Source organism: Typopeltis vanoorti, chromosome 6 (assembly GCF_054136105.1).
Source record: "Typopeltis vanoorti isolate ZY-2024b chromosome 6, IOZ_Tvanoo_1.0, whole genome shotgun sequence".
Lineage (NCBI taxonomy): Eukaryota > Metazoa > Arthropoda > Arachnida > Uropygi > Thelyphonidae > Typopeltis > Typopeltis vanoorti.
The window spans coordinates 25,141,357-25,164,634 of record NC_143554.1 but is presented as its reverse complement, the minus strand read 5'-3'; the positions used below and the strand labels follow the sequence as shown (position 1 = coordinate 25,164,634).

At 35.1% G+C, this 23,278-nt stretch overlaps 1 protein-coding gene across 2 annotated transcripts in view; it reads left to right on the top strand.

Moving 5' to 3' along the window:
- LOC150105342 (calmodulin-binding transcription activator 1-like) overlaps window positions 1–23,278 on the top strand; it is a 1,067,501-nt gene that overhangs the window by 378,775 nt on the left and 665,448 nt on the right. For both annotated transcript variants that reach the window (XM_090394729.1, XM_090394730.1), the window contains exons 3-4: window positions 14,401–14,468; window positions 21,661–21,796. In XM_090394729.1, the coding sequence (XP_090250855.1) occupies window positions 21,677–21,796 (120 nt within the window). In that variant the 5' untranslated portion in view covers window positions 14,401–14,468; window positions 21,661–21,676. The remainder of the gene's footprint in view (window positions 1–14,400; window positions 14,469–21,660; window positions 21,797–23,278) is intronic.

Below are 23,278 nucleotides of genomic sequence, written 5' to 3'. Positions count from 1 at the left end.
AACGCCATAGCTAGATAGAGGAGTGCATAAACTTTTTAAAAAGATCGATAGGTTCTGGGGGTGAAGGAAGGTTGGGAATCACCCTTATATAGATGTTCATTTTTTTCCCGCTCGTATACCGTATAAGCATATACAGTACATGAATATAAAGCAGATAGCATCATGTATCGATTTTCGTATTCTCCTTATCTAGTAACTCAGGTTTTTCACAGAGAAAACGTAATTTTTTGTGATTTGGATTGAATCCGGACAAAGTTTATTTTCTAAATTTTGCAAAATGATACGACACTACATGCTGTGATATTGTACAACATGGCACATTATAGTAATATTGGAAATCCAAAATGGGCATTTTCTGTAATAAGGAAAGACTTCGCTCAATCATCGTTAATGCATTTGTCCTGAAGTCATGAGAATTTCATGTGCAGACAAGAGAAAGAACCATCTGATTATTATGATTAACTGCTTTCATACCTAATAACTTGTAGATTTGAACATTAATGATAACATTTCTTACTCCTAGTGATAGTGTGATTTAACACTAAGACCGTAATGCTGAAGTAAATGCAACTGTAGGCAGGAAAGAAGACCTTAACATGGGAGTTATTGTTATTATTATTATTAGTTGTAAACCTATTGCACATTACCCAGTGTTAGGAAAGGATTACATAATCCAAAAACCCTGCTCTAGAGATTAAACATGACATTTTTTCAAGCCGTGTCTCCATAGGTGGTCCCGTACCAGGCGATGAAAATCATCTGCCATCGTAGATGCGTGCAAGAGGTGATTATATTACACTGTGCTATGTCCTTGACTTAAAAACATTGCGACTAAGAATCTTTCCAACTATGAAACATGTTAGCATAACTCTTATTCAGTTAATAAATATTCTGTGCCATTTTGTATTGTTTCGAAGGTGATTTTAATAGTATATAAGGACAGTTAATTACTCAAACCCCACTTGAAATATAGTTACATAGTTCTCAAGAGTAAATACATTATCTTGAGAATTAACTGCCGCTTCTTAATAACAGTGTACGAGTGAATTATGATAACACCGTAATGATTACTTTATACTGCTGCTCTGTTCTTGTATGAAGTGTTACAGGAGCGGTGTTTTATATAAACTATCGGAAGATTACATTCTGCGCTTCACTTTTGAGAAATATTTGTTGTTTGGGTTCTCTTATGAAAAATATTGTTGTTTTGTGCCATTTCAGTCATTACTGAAATAACATCGACTGTCAAATCGCTTTGACTCTGTAACCTTTAATTTACTCCCATGTACCCAAATTCATGCATTTAATATTATTGATCTTTTGTGACTGCACACTGCAGTATTCTCTCCCAGATTAACTGTTCCAAAACCGTCCTAGAACCGTCCTAGAAACTGCACATATAATTATCAGTTTTCTGCCTCAATTCGATTCGAGGTTCTCAACATATGAAATCATTAAATTGAGATTTCTGAATGAACAGTTCCCTTCACAAAATATCTCTTACTAATAGTATGGGATTGTTGTATACCATCGGAAATCGTCATTAACAATGTACACAGATTTGTAAAATGTATATATTCATAATGTGAACTAATATAACTACGCGCTTTCTCAATTTTAGGCATTAAATGCGATACTTTTTTTCCCATTTAAAATAGCATTTTTGCGCTCTAGCAGTTCTTTAATGAAAAATAAATCCCCTTAGAAAATGGGGATTTTTCTACAACCTAAAATTCCCTATATGCCGTTGGATTACATTGAACTGGACACGATATGTCATCGAATTTGATATTAGTGTTCATCCAAAAAACACACGCAACTTATTCAACATTAAACATCTGTTTTTTCCATAGATTTTTGTTGGTGAATTTGATCTGGCTATTTTCTATTTCACAAAGGGGATCTCTCCTTAGCATAAGTTCTTCAGTTCAATAGGGAATCCTCGCCTACCCTCTGACTTCATTCACTGTGGATTTAGAAATCATTTAGGATCTCTCCTTAGCATAAGTTCTTCAGTTCAATAGGGAATCCTCGCCTACCCTCTGACTTCATTCACTGTGGATTTAGAAATCATGTCGCCAACCTCGTCGCCGCCAGTTCGTTTGAAAAGAGTGCTGATGTCAGCGCAGTAACGCAGGAACAATATTAATGGACATTTCTCTAAATGACGGATTGCGGCCATATTTGGAGTCTTACGATGGAACGCTGTTGATGGACAATTAATCACCACATTAAGAAATAGCCAAGTGTGCAGCATTGTTTATAGAAATGACTCTCACATAGCGGTGGATATTGAATTTAGATTACAGTCACATTTAAGTAATTGCTAGCAACTATTAAACCGCCTGGCTATAACTTCTTGTGTGCATTAACCGTTATCCACTCCGGCATTCATTTTTATCTCATACGATTGGATAGAATTTCTAATTCGCCAACCAAAGTTATTTTTTATAACTGTTTGCGCTTAACAGAATAAGAAAACACGTGTTATTTTCAGCAGCTTCTTCGGTAAAAGGCTATTATATTTGCGTCAGCATAAGTGTAACACGCGACATCCTAATTAATAGCTTTCTGATTAGTCACAAGATGGCGCCACCAGTGGCATTTATTTCTCCATAATGCACGAAAAATGCACGGATAAAAAAAAAAAACGCATGTTTTAAAAACCACAAAACAATAGTAGAATATATGTTTGGAAAATCACAACATTGTCAATTGCAGCAAAGGATATTTGAGAATACTTCCATATGTGTATGCTACGCAAAAATGAAAACAATATACAGAAATAAACATTGAAGTTTTTCCGGTTTTCTACTCAGGATTTAATCTTGGGGGTGGGGGGGGGTGAGTTGAGTAGACGATTTGAAAATGCACACTACGCATTGCATACGATTATGACTGAGCATCTGCTGTGATCGCCAATACATGATACCCGTGATCTCCTCTGACCCGGCTCGGGCAAACGAAGTTGCTCTCGGTCCGCCCGAGCACTACTTCGCCTTGCGTTCACAGCGGCCGTGATTCCCGAGATCTATAGAGAGCTATATTATGTGACCGCTAATTCATAAGTAGTATAGAAATAGAAGACAAGACACAACATAAATAAAAAAAATGAATTTTAATTAGGAAAAGATTTTTGGAAAAAATTCTAGTGTTTTTCTTTTTCTTTCGAAGGGGTCCGCTTTCCCCTCCCTGGGTGCGCCACTGAATAGCGCAGTGTATTAGTACGCTTAACTTATAGAGAGTAGGATTCGTTTAAGTCATCACAATAGCTTCATATCTTTCGAAGAGGTGCCGAAAGTTCTACTATAGTTCGCCCACCGTTTGTAGGTCCCTGCTTCGCGTCTTTCCAAGAATAGTCGATTCATGCTGAAGGGGAGAAAGAAATGAAGGACGTCCGAATTGGTCGCCAACACGCGAAATTACGTGCTTTATAGGTAAAATTTCCAACTGTTATACAAGCAACATAGTTAACTACAATAATCATAAAAGAGAAGTTAATTTTCCGACCGGTAATAATAAACAACTCATCCCACAATACGGACTGATTACCCTATTATCGGAATGGGTTCTCCTTTTTTGAGATGCGCAGAAGTGTCGAGGGACCTCTAATCGGTTGGCGAACTATAAAAGCTGGCCGTTCTAGACTGGATTACATCCTGCTGCTGTTGCTTCAGCTTCCACTGCATTGCATTGTGAAGGAATAACGAGTGTCCTTGTGACGAACATCTGAGCGACCAAACATCCAAATATCTGAAATATTACGCTTAGTAATGTTAAAATTCATCTGTCTGATTTCCACTTAACTAGTGAAGTATGGTAAAGTGATTCTCATGTTTCTAGGACCATTCTCGAATGTGCCTTAGTTTGTTGTGCGGCACATTATTCCTGATGGCATTAATTAACCGTTCTTAAGTAAATATATGATCCATCCATTTAGTTGGAAATTGTGAATTTCCAAGGATTTGGATTTTCAACGCGGAGAATGCATTGCAATTGTGATTGCATTGCGCAAAAAAAAAAAAAAAAAAAAAAGAAATGAATAAATAAATAAATAAAAAATCCTGCCTTTTGGGATGAAAGAGTCAGATTTTATTATCCTACAAAACAAAAACCTTTTAAACTGTGTACGAAGTTTGTTAACTCACTTTCAGTTGAGGAACCAAGATCTTTCCATCCGAAAACTAAATGAATGTGGCCACTGAGCTAGGGGGACGCTCATTGCTGACAGTAAATGATCTTAAGAGAATACACTTCTTCTGACATGAGCGTTCTCTCCACTGCATGATACTAAAAATACTGGGCTTTGTTCACATATTAGATCAGGCTGTTTCCATGACAACGGAAAATGAAGAAAATTCTCTTTGGCGAATGTTACTTTTATTTTACTATTTCTACGAATAGCCAAACAGGTAAATCATTAAAAAGCTTTTTTTATAAAAGCTTTTTATAGCAATCAGTGTTGCTCCCCCTTTTAACTAGATTTGAAAACTTTCCATTCAGTAGTTGCACCGTAAAAATTTGAAAATGTTATACAGAATTTGCAAAGAATTTCGATTAGTGCTTTGGTTTAAAACTTAGTGCTGTACTTTGTAAATGCATTAGTTATAGAATTAGCCAAGGAAAAAAAAATGAAGGCTGCATGGAAGTAATTTTCATAGCTGTGAATCATAATCAAAGAATATTTGAACAAAACAATTTTAGCAGTTGCTACTTTTATACGAATAAGATTAAAAGTTATCCAGAAAACTTGAATTTTTCATATACGTCCCCATAGATTTTCCCTCAGTTTAGAAGAAGTTGATTTAGTGCCGTGGGAAAACTTTACTGTTTCTCTCGATTAAAAACTTTGTTATTTCTCTCTGAGATTGAATTTCTCAACTCAAGAAGACCTCTGGCTAACGCGCCATCTAGAGGAAGTTCTTCGTACCTCAGAGGGATGTAAGGCTGTAATATTTCAGTAATAAAGAAGTTCACTGATTGTATTGTTGTTGCTGTGCTTGTTATAAATAATGTTAGTATAAATACCAACTAATAACACTATCCGGTGTAGTTTTTCTGTTTAAATTTGGACTCATATTTAAAATTTCATCCGAACGAAATTGATACCCTACTTTTCATTTCTAGTACCCGTTATTTTTATGTAAAAAGCTGTCTACCTGAAGGCTTTTCAACATGAACATATATTGAGAGCAGTGAGCAATGAAGGATACAGGCCAGACGACTTGATTTGAGATACGCAGTCTAATAGGACATAAATTCATTTTTCAGCATCTATTTTGTGTAATTAATCAGGACTTTCGATATGTTACTGCTATTGTAGAGCTTTCTTTGTTTGTTTGTTTTTGTTTTGTTTTTTTAATTTATCAAATTGCGCATCTCTTCTTTGCATTCTAGGCTATATTTTAGCCATTTGAGTTAAGGAAGAAAGTCATCGGAAAAAAGTGGTTTTTATAACTGGAGCAAGTAGCTGAAAATTTTGGTGAACATTTAATATAAATGGTGATATTGTCAGCTGAAGAAGAAGAAAGTAATATTCAAACTTCTCTTGCTAGTTTTTAATAGGTATATCCTCTTTAAGTCTAGCAACCGATGACTTCAACACAACAGTATGAACCGGTATCTACTTCGCAAAATAAGTTTTTCTCCAAATATCCGAAATATTACAGCGTCTCAAATCGGTTTTAAAATATGAAAATGATAAGCAGACAGTGGTAATAATTTAATCGAATCATGACGTTTCTAAAAAATTTAATGTATCTTTCCAACTCCTAGAATAAAGTTGGTTAAGGATGAAACTATATAATGTTTGCTGTTGGTTCATGTCTAGGAATGTATTTTGAATCCAGCATTGCCATAAATCACTTCGTTTTATCAGTTCCAAATATAGTTGTTCGACAGAAATGATGATTTGCCATATGCTGATAGTAGCTTCGTGCCTTCAGTTCAATCGAGATGATATCATATGTTTTATTACTTAATGCAAATTCATTCTTTTACCACCTGAAATAGATTTTGTGAACATTTAAAGACAGTTACATAGGTGATCTTCTATAAGGAACCCTTTATATTTTTAACAAGTTCCTTTAACTTCTGTCATTTCACCAATAGATCATAAAATTGTGTAATCAATAGACTGGTGCTGTGTTACTCCATTCACCTTACTTCCTGAAAATATCTTCATCTTTTCAACAGGACCTCATGTTAACATAAACAATGGCAAAATTACTACTAAAACTGACATTGTTCGAGGGAGAAAATGAACAAAAGATGCCGAAGATTCGAATGTTGCTCAACCATAGTTTCTCAAGTTAACTGGGGGAGAAAAAGCATAAATATTCTTGTTTCATTCTCTTTCTCTCTCTCTCTCTCTCTCTCTCTCTCTAACTCTTACCCTTCGTCTTCATTGCCGCAAGACAAATCAAGTGGTGAGATAGCAGGAAAGTGTTTCATCAGTCTACAATGAGTTCCATTATCTTCCCTTATTGCCGATGTGCCTAAATCTCAAAGAACGTGAAGGTGATTACACGATGTTAAATAACGATCCTCTAGCAAAAGAACACAAACATAACAGAGAGTAGTATTTTTAAGAAAAGCAAAGTCCCAGTGGTAGTTGCAAAACTAGCCCTAGAGGTATATGTACAACAAAAAAACAACGATAATTTAGTATGATTCTTGAAGGAATTTTCTTCTAAAAAAAAGGATAACAGGACGTTTTTGTTTGTTCTCTTTTCTGTAACTAAAACAAGAAATGATTGCTTTTCGAAATTAGAATTCTGTCACAAGTATAATCCTTTTGAATTATTAAAATTAAATGAAGGTACCGTTAAATAAGTGATGCTCAGGAAAATGGCAACATCGCCAATAATTAAAGTTTTTTTTTTCCCCAGCGAAGTGAGGAATGATTGACAGATACACGTACGTGTGTGTGTGTGTTGGCATACTTGCTTACTAAATGTACCTTCCTGAGATTAATTATATTGTCCAATCGAGGGAGAAATCGAATCCCTTTTTCCTGGATTGGACAATATAATTAATTACATTACACAGAGATAAAAATCCGATAGAAATTTCCAATCCGATAACACGAGCTGCACAGCGTTTATTCATCCGAACAGCGAGAAACGAGAAGGTGGAAATCTTGCTGGAAAAATTCGTCGAATTGTTAGTAAACGAATTCTTTACCGCCTATTTCACTTCTGTCTGATTAGAAATGCCCTAATTTCATACCGTTTCAGAAGTTCAAAAGTATGAATGTCACAAGAGAGCTATAATCTGTATGAAACCTTTTCCTAGAATTTTGAACCCAAAATGAAACACTCACAGGTGCGACCATGTGAATGACATTTAATGAACATGACATTAATTTCCTAACCAAAACGTCTCGGTTATTATACCTTTTTTCACTCACCAGAGTGAAATTTAACAAATATATAGTCTCTGTTGAAACTGTGGTGCCATACAATGAACCTGCTACATGCAGCCATCGGGGAAAAAAACGTCTATTGAATCATTCATCTTGGACACTAAATGAACTACTAATCTATCTGGGGGAAAATCATTTCTTGGATGATTAATAATCGCCCATAAAATAATTCCTCAAATGATTAGTATATACAGGGTGATTAAAATTAAAGTATCCCTGTTTAAGGCCTTGTGTCGCGCCATCCAGTGACCCAAATGGTGTGAAACTTTACAGGAATGCATTGTGTGTCATGCGGAAGCGATATCTGAGGGGAAAATAGTAGTTCCAACATTTACCACCAGGAGACGTTGTAAACATAGAATGCATAGAATTTGCATATCCAACCAAAGGGCTCTGTTCAAATCAGCTGAGCTACGGAGGCTCTCTCTCCCGTAGGCTGACCAAACCTCTCGTGTATGAGTCTGAAAAAAAAAAAAAAAACGGGCTGTGGTTTTGAAACCCGCTGGACTTTCTGGAATGTCTTGAAAAAGTTCCCTGTATAGTTCACAAGAATATAGAGTAGAGTTTACCGACAATGTAAAAAATTATTTTAAAAAGTTTGCATTCCCCCTGCACTAAGTTATTACCACTATACCGGTGATAAGTTTCATTAAGTGTGTTATTAAAAATCATATCGAAATTTGTTTAGTTGTTTCAGCAGACCATATTAGGCAGAATAATTTTAATTTCTAATATGAATCCCACCCATAGAGAACGCCTGTCGTACATTATACCCCTGGCTTGCAAAGAGTTAGATATCAGGAAAGTCTGCTTTAGAGACCTAACATGGAACTTTTTTGCAAGCCATTTCGGGCCTCCTTTCAGTTATCTGAATAACATTATTTACTACTTATTTTTCTGTCGAAGAGTCAATAAAGAGCCCCGCCTTTGTCATTAGTATTTGTTTCGTGTCATCCGCGTATGGCATAATGTACAAGCCGATTGCGAACATGCAGGTGAACTGGCTCTTTAGCAGTGTGAGCAAAATCAGCTAAAGAGAAACTGGAAAAATTGAAAATCGTGCAGCCTGAAAATGCTTAAAATCATTCTACTCTTGATTTACAAGCCAGAAAAAAAAATAAATAAATAAAATAAAAGAACAACAGCTGATAACTTTCAAATGGCGGCAATAACAGTGAAACTTTATCATCCTCTGTAGACAAAGACATGTCACTTCTCCGTGTAAAGTAAGATACTGTTCATACAAAGAAAAACTCGTTACTCAGCTAAACCTGGCTGTTTCAAAAAATAAGGTAACAAGCATTCTGTAAAGAACTTTATTCTGACATAGACGCATGTATGACACGAGAATCGACTTTAGTACACATCACTTTCCACACAGTCGCCGAAGATCTTTATGCATTTGTTCAACCATATACAAAGGCCCTCTCGGTTTAAAAAAAGTCGGTGTCAAGTGTTTTAACGGGAGACGATAGCGTGCCGCACATTGCCATCGGTTGCAAACTGCTTGACATTCTGTCACTCTTAACTGTCATTTTATACATACACACACACACACACACAAACTAGCCTTAGCGATGTGTACTCATTAGAAAAAAATAATCGCTTATTTAGTTTTTTTTTTTCGCTTTTAGTTCAAAAGATTATTGTAAACTTTATTTATTATATAATTATTTTTATATATTTATTTATTGCAATTCATGACGGGGAACATTTGTGTGGTAATCTGGGCTCGAACACACGATGTTTGAAAATACGGCAAATTTTAATATTGACTACAATACCTTTTTATACGTTAGCGATGAAACATTCAAAACAGATACTTTTACCACCTGCAGCAGACTAATTGTTACCATGGAAATATAAAACATTTGACTTTTATATTTAATTATCTGCTTCTTCCTATAGCTCTATAGCCCGAATCGAGCCTTGGCCTCTTTGATTTGTTGCTTCTTATAATTAAATTAATAAATATTTTAATTATATTTATATTTGACTCAGTATAAAACAGAGTTTTATATTTGTATAGTAACAATTAGTTTCCATGAAATCCACAAGTAAATTTCGCTGAGACATAATTTCTCTTGTACATCTCATAGAAATGTTTCATCGGTGTCAAAAAAAAAAAAAAGGTACCTTTCCTTCTCCAATAATTTTCCATAACTCGTCACAGAAGGTTGGCATGCATTGTCTCAAGATGTTATGATTGTTAAGGTGCATATTTTTATTATTATGATGATGATTCGCCTGTCTGAAAAGGGAAAACATTACATTCTTTACGAGAGACATTGATAAAGAAAGCTGCACAGTATTCATATAAAACTGGTTATTCTTGCCTTGCCAAGTTGAATTGTTTTGAATTCTTTGTTCGAAGTAACAAAGTATTGCGATTTTTTTTAATTGTGTGTATATATTATTCTGCCTGGTTTACGTAACTGTTTTTTCGCTATAAACCCACCCCATTAGTTTTCAAAAGAAGAACCCATTTCTCCTAATGAGACCGGCTAAATGACCTTCTAGTGAAAAGGCCTTATAAAGGTTCTTTGCGTCGTATTCTAAAGAAAGTCCTTCGTATCAAATGGCATTGTCGATACTGACGGAGCTCCGGAGGCTCCTTCTTACATAAAAGAAAAAAAAACTAAAAAAAAAAAAAAGAAACCTAAGTGATGCAATGCTGTATCACTTAGGTTTCTTTTTTCCACCAATTAGCAATGGAGAAACCATTGATCCACTGAAGTATCATATCTGCAATATACATGCTTAACAAATGCTGATGCACACACGCGCGCATGTAATGCGTATGATATGCATAATATCATCTATGACAACAGCAACATAGTCATATGTGATTTCATTTTGCAAAGTAACGATCATGAAATTTGTCATTTTAGCTGATTTACTTAGTAATTAAATAAAATGACAATTTAAACGTGTTTTATACTTTATGCTATTTTTACTCTTAAAATGTTTCCAGGAAAAATAATACATAACAGCAACATGAGCAAATATATGATGAGTTGCATCCACTTTATTATTATTAAAGAATCTTCAGAACATTGAAACTAACAAGCTACTGGTAGTATTCCAGTAGCTTGTTAGTCACTCTTTTATCAGCTTCATGAATAAGCTAACATATTGTTTAAAGGAGAACTCTCTGCTTCGAGCAGCCGTAAAGCGTACAACGTAGGCATTGGCCATAATTTCTTTTTTAACAGAGGCTTAATCGGGGACGCAGATCTCAATATTACATCTCTCATCAGTGAAGGTAACTTCTTAGCTGAAGCGTTAGTCGTATACTAAATCACTTCTGTTATTTGATACGCGTCATTTATATTTTGCAAAAAAGTAAGTGTATAACTTAATTTTTTTTTTAATTATTATTATTTCTTATGACAACACACAACTCATGAATAGTGGAAATCGTCTAGTATATTGTCGTGAACAGACCAGCGTTTGGATTAGTTTCTTTAAACTTTACAATAGAGATTAAGCATCGGTTTAAGCACTTCTGTGCTGAAATCATTAACTCAACTTTTGTTTTAAGTAGAACTTTCGACCAGTGAATTCAGATTATTGAAAAAAGCAGTTTTTATTAGGTCGTTATGATACAAAGATAAAATAAAATGAACCGACTAGCTTCATCACCAATAACGCGTGACTTCGACTTCAGGGTAAAAGTAAATGTAAGGCTACAAGCGGAGCTTGCAGGAACTGTTGGAGTATAAATAATAGAAACACGTGGAGACAGTGGAAAGTGGCACGATGCTGGGAAGCCGATTGACTCGTGCCACCTTCCATTGTCTCCACGTGTTTCTATTATTTATACTCCAACAGTTGATTCAAAACTCCGCTTGTTAACCTTAGTTTACAATTGCTAGCTTTACATTTTATTTTTTTTATCCCAAAGAAGACTCGTTTGGTGGTGAAACTAGTCGGTTCATTTTATTTTATCTTTATATCATAATAACCTAATAAAAGCTCAATATTTTCAATGAGCATTAATTTTTTTTTTCCATTTTATGTTACTCCCATCCTCGAATAACCTATAGTACGACCGATTTACAAAGAATTTTCCTTTCTATTTTTATTAATTTTATAATTTTTACATAAACCGGAAACCCTGCTCTAAGAGACCAAACATGAAACTTTTATTTTTCAAGCCACTCCAGACATCCAGTAAGAGGAGTGGTGGTCTTTCCCCAGGCCAATGAAATTCATTTTTTATCTAAAGGCGATCACGAGTATTCATGTCCATGGTGGGATTCGAATCCGCAGCCTGTTAGTTGGGGAGTGGATACACTAACCACAGGCCAGCCAGCCGGGAAATACTAGTTAGTTTGACACTAACTAGTATTAGATAGCTCTAGTATTTTTACTAGAACCAATGACTTGGGAATAAGTATATTTGGTTTCTATATTACATTACATACATATCGCTTTACATTTTGTTGCATCAATTTGAATGTGACGAGCTCACTTAACATTGTTGGTCGGTTTGCTAAGTAAATCTTCGGTCTTCCATGCCGTTCTGCTTATGTATCTGTCAAAAAAGCATATATGCTAAGAAACTGTATAACCTCCTCTGACTGAAATGTTGCTCACCTTTTTCCCAACTCCATCCTTTATTGGCTCTGTATCTCTTATTTCAATGCCTTTCGCCTGTCAGTAATTTTCTAAATATGTGTTTTCCAAACATCGTCTAGCTGTCATCCGACAACATCGATCCATATGTGGAACTGCGCCGGAAAACGTTTGTCAGATAAATAGATATTGTCAAATAAAACCCAAATTGCGAACTGTTAAATTTGCAGTTAGCTGCTTGCAAAGTCCATTATTGGTAATGTTTTCCTCACGAAAGGTAAACAGCCTAAGGCGGGTAGTGCCATCTTATTTTGGAAAGACAGCACTGTTACAGAAAAGGAAGAGAAAAATTAAGGGCACAGTTTCACGGACAGTGTTTACATGTCTTCTTTCTGTGGTATCTGGTTGTTCAACAGCATTGAACCGTTCAGTGTATTTCTCACTAGATATGCAAGAGCATATATGGCACCACTGTTCTGGCCTTAATAGAATAAGAGGAATTCAGAATAAATAAAATAATCTCCCATTACATACGTACATACAAACAGTGAAAAGCAAAAATACCAGAGCTCGTCACGTAACCATCGTAGGACTTCCTCTTTAATAAGAATTCATAGAAATATGAATATTAAATTAAGACATAAACGCTCTTGGGGAATGGAAATGGCTTTCATTATTCGTTTCATGAATAAATCATACATTCATTCATTTATTTCTGAATAATTTTCATGTAGAGTTTCATTTCCACCAAAAAGTAGTATATTGCAATGTTACTCGACACTGCGGCATACTTCTCGAAGGAGGCCCAGACCAAAAGGAAAAAAAAAAAGTTTGGCAGCGAGAAACGACAACTGTATATGCACAGTTAGGTCATGGTGCGGATATATGTAAACTCACCACTCACTCATTACTGAGTTTTTTTTAATATGCCGTTGTTCACGGTCACGGATTTTTCCGGAAATCCTTCCAGTTTGTCGTTTGCTAATCGTTAATTCAGGGTAATGGCAATTATTTAATAGAGAAAACACTCATATCAGGCGATGCCAAATTTGGAAGTTTCTGAAAGATGAGGAAATCGACCAATAGAAATTCATCACTTCCTCATTTTTGCGTGTTCTTTGAATGTCAGGAAGTTTGTGTAGTTAGTACCTGCGAAATAAATATTATTCAATTTACTACAGAAAGATCATAGATCTGAAGACAGAAAGTAAAAACGAAAGTTTGAATCAGACATAACCCAGATAATTCATTCCACAAAGAACAGTGAAGTTAGGCATAGATAATATGAAATCGCTTTTGCTATATTAATCCAGTTGTTTTACGTAGATTGTTTTTTTTTTTTAAGTTTCCAACGTATTGTAAGTGTGTTATCCTCGAAACCAGCCCCTTTTAATTTAAATTAGTTTCAGTGCTAATAGCATTAGTCAGATTCATGTACTGAGTTTTAGGTGCATTTTTAACGTTGAGTTCTACCAGGCACTGGAAACGAGAGAATGGGGAAGCCTGTCGCCCTCCTTTGGCATCTTTTTTTTTTTCACTTCTTTTCCCCACACACACATTGCACACTATGTGCGACGCGAATGAGCAGTCGCAGGTCAGATAGTGAATTTCAAATAAAATGTTATTAATCCAAAAAATAACAAATCGTCACAAATTATTTTTTTTTCGGAATGTATTTTGCAAAAGAAAAAAATTCAACAATAAAAAAGCTTAATACACACACATATATATATTTATCATGAATATATATAATAGAAAAACGTAGGAATGACCAATCGGATTACATATAAGCGACAGTATTCTTCTTCATTCCCTAGATGATGTACTTTCCAGTTTTTAAACTGAATATTGAATAGAAACTAAACGGACAGCACTTCAGAAAAGAAGTTGACATGAATAATAACTTACGTTCGTTCTAATCTCGGATTTCAGTTAATATCTGAGTGCATTAGCGTGTGTGTTATATGCAAATAACAATCTTTACAGCGAGACGGAGTTTGACGAAATTCGGTATTAAATGGCTTTACAGAAAGCTCAGAGCACAAGTTGTTGCAGTAATTAAATACGACATTGATTTATTTACGTCATCGATTTGCACAAAAGTGCCATATCATCATTGTGTAATGAATTTAAGACAGGATTTAGCGTTGTCATGCAGAGTTAACTTGAATAGCAATCATAGTTCATTATAAACGTGTTCTATGCATCTATTCATAATATGCCTGTCGCATTTCGTATTTATCAATGAAATGTGACAGGCGAAGATTAATTATTTTGTGCTACAATTAACTATATTACAAATAACTATATTATTGATAAGATTAACTATTTTACAGTAGCGTACATTTATAATCAATAACATTTGCCGACTGTTTCAATTGTTTATGTTGCAGGAGATTGCGTCCATTCTAATCAGCTTCGATCGTCATGAAGACTGGTTGTCTAAAGAGGTTAAAATTCGGTGAGACACAGTATTTATACTTTTTAGTTAATTTGATAAGATATTATGTTTATATTTTTTTGACTTGTATATAAAAAACCGTATTTCTGAGGAATTCTGCTGGGCATCTCGTAACCAGTTTACTAGTGATGTCAGCCAAAGCGAAAAATCAGAGATTTGTTTACATGAGTTCAATGACTAGAAGCACTAGCATTCTAGAACAAATAAAAGAGTAAATAAATAAAGCGTCAATAGGTTCCTTCTCTCTTTACTCTCACTCGCACACAAAGTTAATGTGCCACAGATTTTGCAACCTCTCATACGTGGGAATAATATTAAAGAAAAAATGATGTGCGGCTGGCGATATTCGGAAAACTTGGAAAACATAAGTATGTTTCTTTCCTTGTGTGTGTGTGTGTGTGTGTGTGTGTGTGTGTGTGTGTGTGTGTGTGTGTGTGTGTGTGTGTGTGTGTGTGTGTGTGTGTGAAGGTTTACACTCGATCTTTCCAGAAGAGAGACTTACGTTCTGCCTTGCTACCGAAGTAATAGATAAGTACAAATTTTAAGCTTCTTTACGGTGAGATTATTTACTGGGGTTGATGGGAAATAAATTATTAAAATAATAACAGTTATCCTTTCGTCTTTACACCTTCATAACTGAATATGGTGAATTCTGTTAGCAATTTCTTCAGCACGCCTCTTAAACAATATTCTAACAATCTAATATATGTTTCATTTTTAAGAATCAGGATATAAACTCGAATAATTCTACACCTTCTATTTCAAAGCTTTCTAGCGATTTACTTTCTGGAATGGGCTTTACCGACATCTTTGCAATGGCTGATAATAACACTTACACAGCAGCAATAGTAGCTTTGTATGACTGTGCTGCTGCAGCACCAACAAGGCATAATACTATGCATTTAGCGTAGCAGAGTATTCTGTCGGGTAGTATTAATCAATTATTCTTGGTTGTTGGATAAATTTAGAACATACATATTGTGAGACACTTCGTTTAGAGTAAGTAGCCAACAGAAAAAAACGACATATATACACATTCCAGATAGCTAACTTAATACTTTTAGCCCTCATGCAGTGAAATAAAGTGTACCAGTGATAGTAAAAGAGAGCACATCCAAATGAACGGAAGACCATTAAAATAACACTTAACGACCTCTTAGAATGAAAGGAAGCACTTCAAGGAATATAAATTCGCTTCTGTCTTGTATGAGACTGTGCACGTGGAGCGTAATCTGATTTTAATGAGTCATAATACTGGATTTAGAAAGGAAACGGGGGGAAGGAAAAATTTACTGCAGAAGATGATAATAAGATTTAGATGAAGTTGCTAGTACTGTGCTGTAGAGAGACTAGGCTTATCAGCCTCGTTTATGTTAGGCATCCCTAATTAATTCCAACTAGTTCGGATCACATCCTTCATAGAAGATACTGATTACAAGATGAATCGAACTGATCCGCCCTTCTTTTTTAGATCGATTTTCCTTTGCATCATTTCTAAGATAGTACGATATTACAGCAAGCGTCTATCCAACTACTGATCGACCTCGATTTTGTGCTTCATTAAGCTTATTGTTAATATAGTTTAAACACTCAATGAAGTATTAATGGAATCCAACTTCATTCCACTACTGGATTGTCACATTTCTCTTAGCGGCGGCTTACGTTGGACTATAAAAAAAAAATATACTTATCTATGAAACACCTTTTTTCTTTTAATTTTCCCTTTAAATATCATATTGGCTAGATTAATACTTGTAATAAACTCTTTCTCTGTAGATAAGATGAATATTTTGTTTTCTATTAACATATATCAGTATATGGTTAACTTAAATAGCAATCGTAGTTCATAATAAACGTGTTCTATGCATCTATTCATGATATGCCTTTCGTATTTATTAATGATAATAACGGCTTGTTATGACTAGATAAATTTCATTAAATTTAAATTTCAGAAACAATGGATCCTTCTTTCCCTATATTTCACTGTTTATCAGTTGCGTGTGTTTGCTGATTAGTTTCCACATTCGCTGAATGAATAACTCCAATTGGAAATGACTCAAAAGAAACGGAAGGCTCTGTAAATAGCTTTATATTCCTACTGCAGGATAGGTATTATTTCTTTGAGCGGGAATGTATATCATACAGAACCTTAGCAAAGAAATCATCTGTGAAGTTTGATAAAATATACAGTAAACTAAACAGTGAGATGCTATCACAAAATCTACAGATTGACCCCACGGAGCACATGATGTAGTTCGACATATTAACATCACCTCTTGGTATGCTTGTATTAATTATTGCTTCATTAGAGTTGTATCTTCTGAGTGTTGCTGTTGTTGTTTGTTGTGTTTCCATGTAAAGGCAGTTTAATTACTAGATATTTCATAGTATTCTTCAATCATCGAAAGGAATAATGTGAAAGTGCAAAGCTTGGCGTGAAGTTTTGTTCGAAACTCGATACAACTGTTTCAGAGACCTTTCAACGGAAAGGAAAGTGCACATACATTCGGGTTTTGTAGATTCAAGCGTAGCCGAATGTAATTTCAGGATTCCTTGCATTTTGTTCGTCCATCTTCAAGTTTCATTGACAGTGAATGATAGAAAAGTACATGAATTGATCCATGAAAAGCGTCGCACAATGAATGAAACGTATGTTGAATAAGACGGGTATGTCAGACCAATCTTATGCAAAATGCCAACTTATAATGTCCTTCTCACAAGGCATTGCGTGTGCAACAGTATTTTACCAAGAACAACATAGCTTCTGGCATTTCATTTTGTTTTTTTCAAGATGACAAAGAACTCAAATTGCAAGTATATCTACATGTGCACTCAAAGTAAATCTACCAGGTGACGTTTCCTACAGTGACAGAAATCTGGACTCGGTGTATAAATTCATTCATGGAAAGTAAAGGACAACAGTTATTCTACAACTCAACTAAATTAATTCAATTTATTTCTCAAATCAGTCAGATAACATTTGGATAGCACCTCTTATAGTTTATAGCATACTGAAAGTCATATATATGTTTATGTACAAATAACAAGAAAAATACGTACTGAAGACTTCGATTATCTCACTCCAATCTGCTGAGAAGCAAATAGATTACAGGAGTCGTACTGGAAATTGATCATTAGTAAATTACAAAGAATAACTGCAGATATACCTGATACATAATATTTTGCCCTGCAGATACATGATATATTTCTCTCTCGCAATCAATGTTTATGTATCCACACACCACGATATTCGTCTTAGATAAGCTTAGCTAATTTCATCTGAGTTCAAATATAACCCATTCCTAGAAGTACATTTCATTGGAAACTTTCTAATTCCTCTGCTGGATAATATAAGCAAGTATGTTTCTGAGATCCGTTTAAGTCAGTATAAAATTATATATATATATATATATATATATATATATATATATATGTGCTCTGATGTGTATATTTTCACACTGTTAAAATCTGATTAATCATAGTAATATCGGACTAACATAATTAAATTCGCAAAACTTGGTTTATTAATGATTCTGTTATACCGAATTGACATTCTATTTAACGTAAATATAGTTTTATATTTTTGTAGGCCACTATATGAATAAATTCAAGTTTTTAAGTGATTTAAGGGAATGACTTCTTTATATATCTTGTTACATTAGCAGTTATAGATATTCTGTTTAAGAAAAGGGTATCCAATTACATCTATTTATACAGCACTATAAAGAGGATCTCAGACCTTTTTAATTTATATGATTTTTCTCATGAACTCAGTCGTCTAACTCAGATTTTATTAGAAGCCTCTCAACATAATGATTTCAGGGCTTAATATACACACAATGGTCAGTTTATTAGGCACTCATCTCCCATCCCCTGCCCACCCCACACTTCACCGCTTCATCTTTGATAACATCGTATATCCGTTCCAGGCGAATACTGAAGGATTATGTGTATGAAGAGGAATGGAGCCAACGAACGAGATAATGGGCCGGGAGTGAGATCTGTGCGACTTATTTTCAGGACTGCGTGATCGTTTTTGCGTCATATGTGAAGGAATAAGTATCACCACGGAAACGACCGCCTTGCATGATTGTTCACGCACAACAGCGTTCTCAGTGGAAACGCACTGAGAACGCTCCAACAACAGAACACATTCAGCCACCGGCAGGCTTGCAGCTAGAGATTGATGTGAGGGACCGACGAAGGGATATAAAAATCGTGTACCCTATCGGTCGGGTCACAATCGATCAGTTGGCTGTGCAATAAAACTGATCAGGAAAGGAGCATATCCAAACTCGCAATATGTTGGACTCTGTCGCGGATGGGGGGGGGGGTATAACAGTTGGTGTCCTCACCGAGTTTCACTCCTGTCAACAAAAATAATCAGCTACGGTTATTGGGGGTCCAGGGACACCGACAATGGACATTGAGGAGTGGGTAAAAAATCGCCTAGTCCAATGAATTCCGCTTCCAATTCCACACTGACAGCAGGGTCAGGGTATGCTGACATGAATATCAATCATTGGACCCATTACAGCAAGTGTCAGCTTTCTGAGCTGATAGTGGTGGTTTGAGAAGTTCGGCATCCTGTTACCGGTGGAATGACATATGCATATTATATTTTCGAACATGGCTTTGGTAATGTTGAAATAAGCTGTTTTGAATACAACCGGCTAAAAATAGTTTCACTTGCAAACCATCGTTTTGTGTTTCACTTTTATACCAGGAAAGCAGTAAGACATGCCAAAGACAAAAATAATTTATTTTTTTGATTATATATAAATTGAAAATTATCATGCATTTAAGTATCGAGGCACATTTTGTAGCTATTTCTGACCATTTAAATTTTTCTGATATTTATAACACATGATGACAATTTTTTTAATGAACCGTTATAATTGCTATAGTTGACAACCTTTAGTACTGTGGATAAACATGGTTCGGTAATATAGAAATTCTGCTGTAGTAACAAATAAAAATAATCATAAAAATAAAATATATTCATAATTTGAATCTACAGAAGATTTTTTTTATAACTCAAAGGTAAATTAATTCATCTCGTGTATTGAAGAATTTCACTTTTGGATAACTCATATTTATCATCCCACAAGTACACAACTCAGTCTGAAACCCAAGGCCTACCTAGAGTTGCGACGAGGATTACTCCTCCTCTTTAGGAGGAGGAGTGGTCCTAATCCTATATACATACTTTAGAAGCTTGCAACAACTGGGGGAAAATCATTTATCTAAATAACAATCTTTCCTATTCTCCTTAGTTGACACTATTAATTGCAACTTCTGCTCCACTATGTTATTCCACTCCGTCCCCAGATGATACCTATATCATCACCAGAAGCTATTGCCATCATATGTCTTATGCATCTCTTTTGTTAAGGAGGTGTTTAAATCTCCTCCTGCTGCTATAGCAAGAACAGAACAAACCAAAAAAAAAAAAAACCCAGAAAAGTTTTTTTTTTTAAATCAGATCCGTCTTGATTGAAAATAAAAATGTCTTCTAATCATGATGACATTTTCCTAGTTGCGTTAATCTACACTCCAGACCTAAGAAATCTACAGAAATCTACCTACAGCTCGTGAGTCAGCCGATATACACCATATCGGTGTACAACATATTCCAAAACGCATGAAACTTTCATCCCATTTCTTTTGTTTCCGCTCTCACTAAATAGTGGAAAAATACAATGCAACAGCCAACCGTTCTTTACCGTACAGCTTCTTAATTAACGCGAGAGGCCTAAATTTTGGACTAACTGATGACGCTCCTCGCTTACAAACTCACTTCAATCCTGTCTCACAATGGCATATTTTTACAGATACTTGCATTCGTGTTGATCCACCGAATTGACATCGATTCATTTCCCACTTTCCTAAGCGTGCTATAACACGAGCAGCCGCTGCTCAAAACCTTTTCAACTGCAAACCTGCGAATATTGCTTTTCCTCTTCCTCTTTGTTTTCCTTTACCTTTATTCTCTGTGACAGCCTCCTTCGCAATGTTCTCCAGTGACTATACCTTTTAGCTATTCAAGAATATCAACAGGCTCCTTTTCTCCCCTTGACCAAAACACGCCACTAATATGTTGCAGGCTCTGCAACCTCTCATGTGAGAATAATATAAAAATATACAATATTCATTTCATGCATATATTGATTTTATAATTTTTCAGTAACATTAATTCCTTATTACACATAGAGTAGTAATTGAGATAAAGTTGAATATTAGCCACGGCGCATGCATCTTATATAACGACTTCTTATGTAGATACATACCCTTTAATACATATCCTGTAGATAAAACTCTTGAGTGAAAACAGGCAGACTGTCATAGAGCAAACGCATTTGACAGACATTATACACTTGGCACACAACCGTAGATGCCCTATCGTCAGTTAAACATCTGCATCTGTGTAGCAAAATACATCGACAAATATAGCCGCATTATTCTTTATTTACATTTACGAATAATTTTACTATTCATGTTATACACAAATATTTAAGCACTGTTATAAAGATATGAAAGGGAGACAATGTATATTGCAGTACATGTTCCGTCACTGTAGTTGTATTTATGACAGCAGTTCTTGTTAGATACAAAATTAATAACGGAAAACTCACGTACAAAGATTATTTAATAGTTCTTGTTAGAAAAATTGCTTCTTTATCTGTCGTACTTTGTATGCATCTATATACAACCTCCATATAGAGCAGAAATTCTTGACTTTACACATACTTCATTCGCGTGTGTGTGTGTGTGTGTATATATGCATGTATGTATGAACAGAACGAACAGTCTTTTATGTTTGAGATAACAATAATAAATAAATATATACAGGTTTCCAAAAAAAAAAAAAAAGTATAACAGAGATGTCGTTGTGATCGGCTTCATCTTAATTGGTAGAAGAAAAATCTTTCAGCGGGTAATATCATTTTTAGAAATCTTTACTGTTAATCATGGGCCAGATTATGAATTTTAGCTGCATTTTAACTTATAGCATTTCCATGGTCACTGCTCTGTATAGAAAATAGCATCAACTCGAGTTTTATTGAAATTTCTTGATTCACATGCAGTGCTCATACTCACCATCTTAGTTTTTTTAAAGAAGGTAATTCCCTATCTTAATCGAATCAACATATTCATATTTTAATGTGGAACCATGCATTTTTATTTTCAGCCCGAAGAGTGGGTCCATGTTACTCTATAGTAGAAAGCGGGTTCGATACCGCAGGGATGGCTACTGTTGGAAGAAACGTAAAGATGGCAAGACTACGCGAGAGGATCACATGAAGTTAAAGGTGCAGGGGACAGAGGTAAGTGTTAGTATGTGAGATGTAAATATGACATCATGCGCTTTCTGTTCCCTCGTCTCAAAATGCGTGGTGATAATTTAACAGCATTTTTTTATTAAAGTGGAAGGGTAAAAAACTACTAGACTGCGAAGCAGATCAAACCTGAATACTTTATTCACTCTATAAAATTTGTTTGTTTAAAGTTTTATGCAGTCTGTTCTTCTTCTCAGACTATAAAAAGCAAAACTTTCATTAAAAGGTTAATCTGAGTCAGCCTTTTGGTTGCTGACGAGTAGAGTGAAGATAAGTTTTTCTTTAACTTTTGCCCAAGCGTTGTTTATATCATGCGCGTCTATCTCAAACCATCTCGACGAAATTGATGGATCGAGTCATTCTTTTCATAGAAAGTTTATCTGTTTGCCTTCTGGTTTCACAATTCAATCTGAGACAAAAACCAGTATCTACCGCTAACCGAAGAGATTTACCTAAACATACAAGTTTAACAGCCAAGATTAGATGAGCTAGGCGTTGCCAGCGTAACAACATTTGACGAGACGCCATAAAAGCAAGAAAAGAAAATATAAAATCATATTTTAATAACCAAAGGCACATTTTAATCTAGTTCTTTATATTTTGTGGTTGGTAACATTAGAAGAAACTTCCAGTAGTTCGCTTAAACGCGTTTGTTGTACAGTGACCCAACTTGCGCCTTTAGACAGTCATACACAATATTTCAACCCCAGTAGGCGTTGAACGATTGCGCATGACCGTCTAACAGTGACTTTGGTGTACACAGCTAAAACGTAAATACCCTAAGTATAAAAAGTATTAACTTTTTTTTATTTTCCGAAAATTGAGAACCTCGACTTTTAATACACAAAATAGATAGCAATTAAATTATTAAATATTTTCTATGACATATTGCTGAAAGAGTTGTCTGATTTTTTTTCTTTAATATTGGACGTGTGTGGTATTCTTTTGTGTGAATAAAGTTTACGTAACAGAGCAGAGAGAGAGAGACAGCACTTCGCGGCCCATCTCCCCACATTTTTTCCCGTAACATGTTTTGTTTCAGTAGCCTATCACGAAACAAAAAAAAAAATAAAATAAAAAAAGCTATACAAGCATCTTGAATTTATAAGGCTTATGGTAAACAGCCACACTTCTTATGCTGGTTTTTTGAGTCCCGATACTATGCGATAAGCAAGCAGCGGTATTTACTCATAAGCGCTTATCTCTTATGATGTCGCATTATTTGCTACGGCAGCGAGTAGGGAGGATTGATAGATATGCCAGAATTTCGTTAACAAGCCGATCCCAACAGGGAATGAGAATATGGCGAGGGAAGAAGAATGTGCATCGAACGCCTTTACGATGTGAAGCTGCAAGGATGGGAAATATAAAAAAGGAAAATATACTTGCAATATACATGGCGATGACAACGAAACGTTTGTTTGTACATAAGCACAGTGGAAAAGGTGTTTTCCCCCTTTTTATGCTCCA